Source organism: Porites lutea, chromosome 11, assembly GCF_958299795.1.
Source record: "Porites lutea chromosome 11, jaPorLute2.1, whole genome shotgun sequence".
NCBI lineage: Eukaryota > Metazoa > Cnidaria > Anthozoa > Scleractinia > Poritidae > Porites > Porites lutea.
In genome coordinates, this window is record NC_133211.1 from 10,240,467 (window position 1) to 10,241,210 (window position 744).

The 744-nt window shown below is 44.6% G+C and overlaps 1 protein-coding gene across 1 annotated transcript in view; it reads left to right on the forward strand.

Moving 5' to 3' along the window:
- LOC140952979 (glycoprotein 3-alpha-L-fucosyltransferase A-like) overlaps positions 1 to 744 on the forward strand; it is a 3,674-nt gene continuing 2,930 nt past the window's right edge. Inside the window, exon 1 of the mRNA XM_073402446.1 lies at positions 1 to 744. This exon is cut by the window's right edge and continues 215 nt beyond it. Within this exon, the coding sequence (XP_073258547.1) occupies positions 8 to 744 (737 nt within the window). The 5' untranslated portion in view covers positions 1 to 7.

Here is a 744-nt window from a genome sequence, read left to right on the forward strand (position 1 = left end):
TTTGAATATGAGGTTTAGCCCGAAAAGATGTCTCCGTAACTCAGTGATAATTGTTATATTGTTTAGAACGTTTAAGATTCAGTGGCGGCAAAGTGCAAGGCTGGAAGTCGCTGTGGAAGAACGTGATTCGACAACTCAACCTAATATCCAAAAGACTGAGGCGTATTCGGCAGTGCTTCATTCGACTCAACTACATTCAAGCCGACCTCCGCCTTCAACTAAACTTCAATCAACACAGATACCTTCCAGTCTGCCTGATTCAACTGCAACCCTGTTAGAGAAACCAAAATTTCTTATTCTTGTTTACACTAAGTTCTGGGGACAGGTAAAATGGGTTGGCGAGCATCGAGGCGACTGCATTCTTGATCAAACCAGCAGAACTCAATGCCCATTAGATAGATTTGAAATAACCTACGACAAACAGCGGTTTTTGCAGAGCGACTTAGTAATATTTCACGCGGCTGGTGGGAACATGCCAAGTGTAGATCATCTGAAGTCATTATCAAGGAACAGGCCTGCTAAACAGCGCTGGGTTTATCAAACTATGGAAGGGCCACTGGTGACTCCTGATCCAGCGCCGTTAAACGGATTGTTCAACGCAACTTGGACGTACCGAGGTGACTCCGATTTTTCAGCTGCCTATTCAGCCTATGTACCCGTCTCTCCTGAGGAAGCGGTGGATAAAATGAAAACTACGATCGACTATAGTCAAGGAAAAACTAAACTTGTTGCATGGCTGGTGAG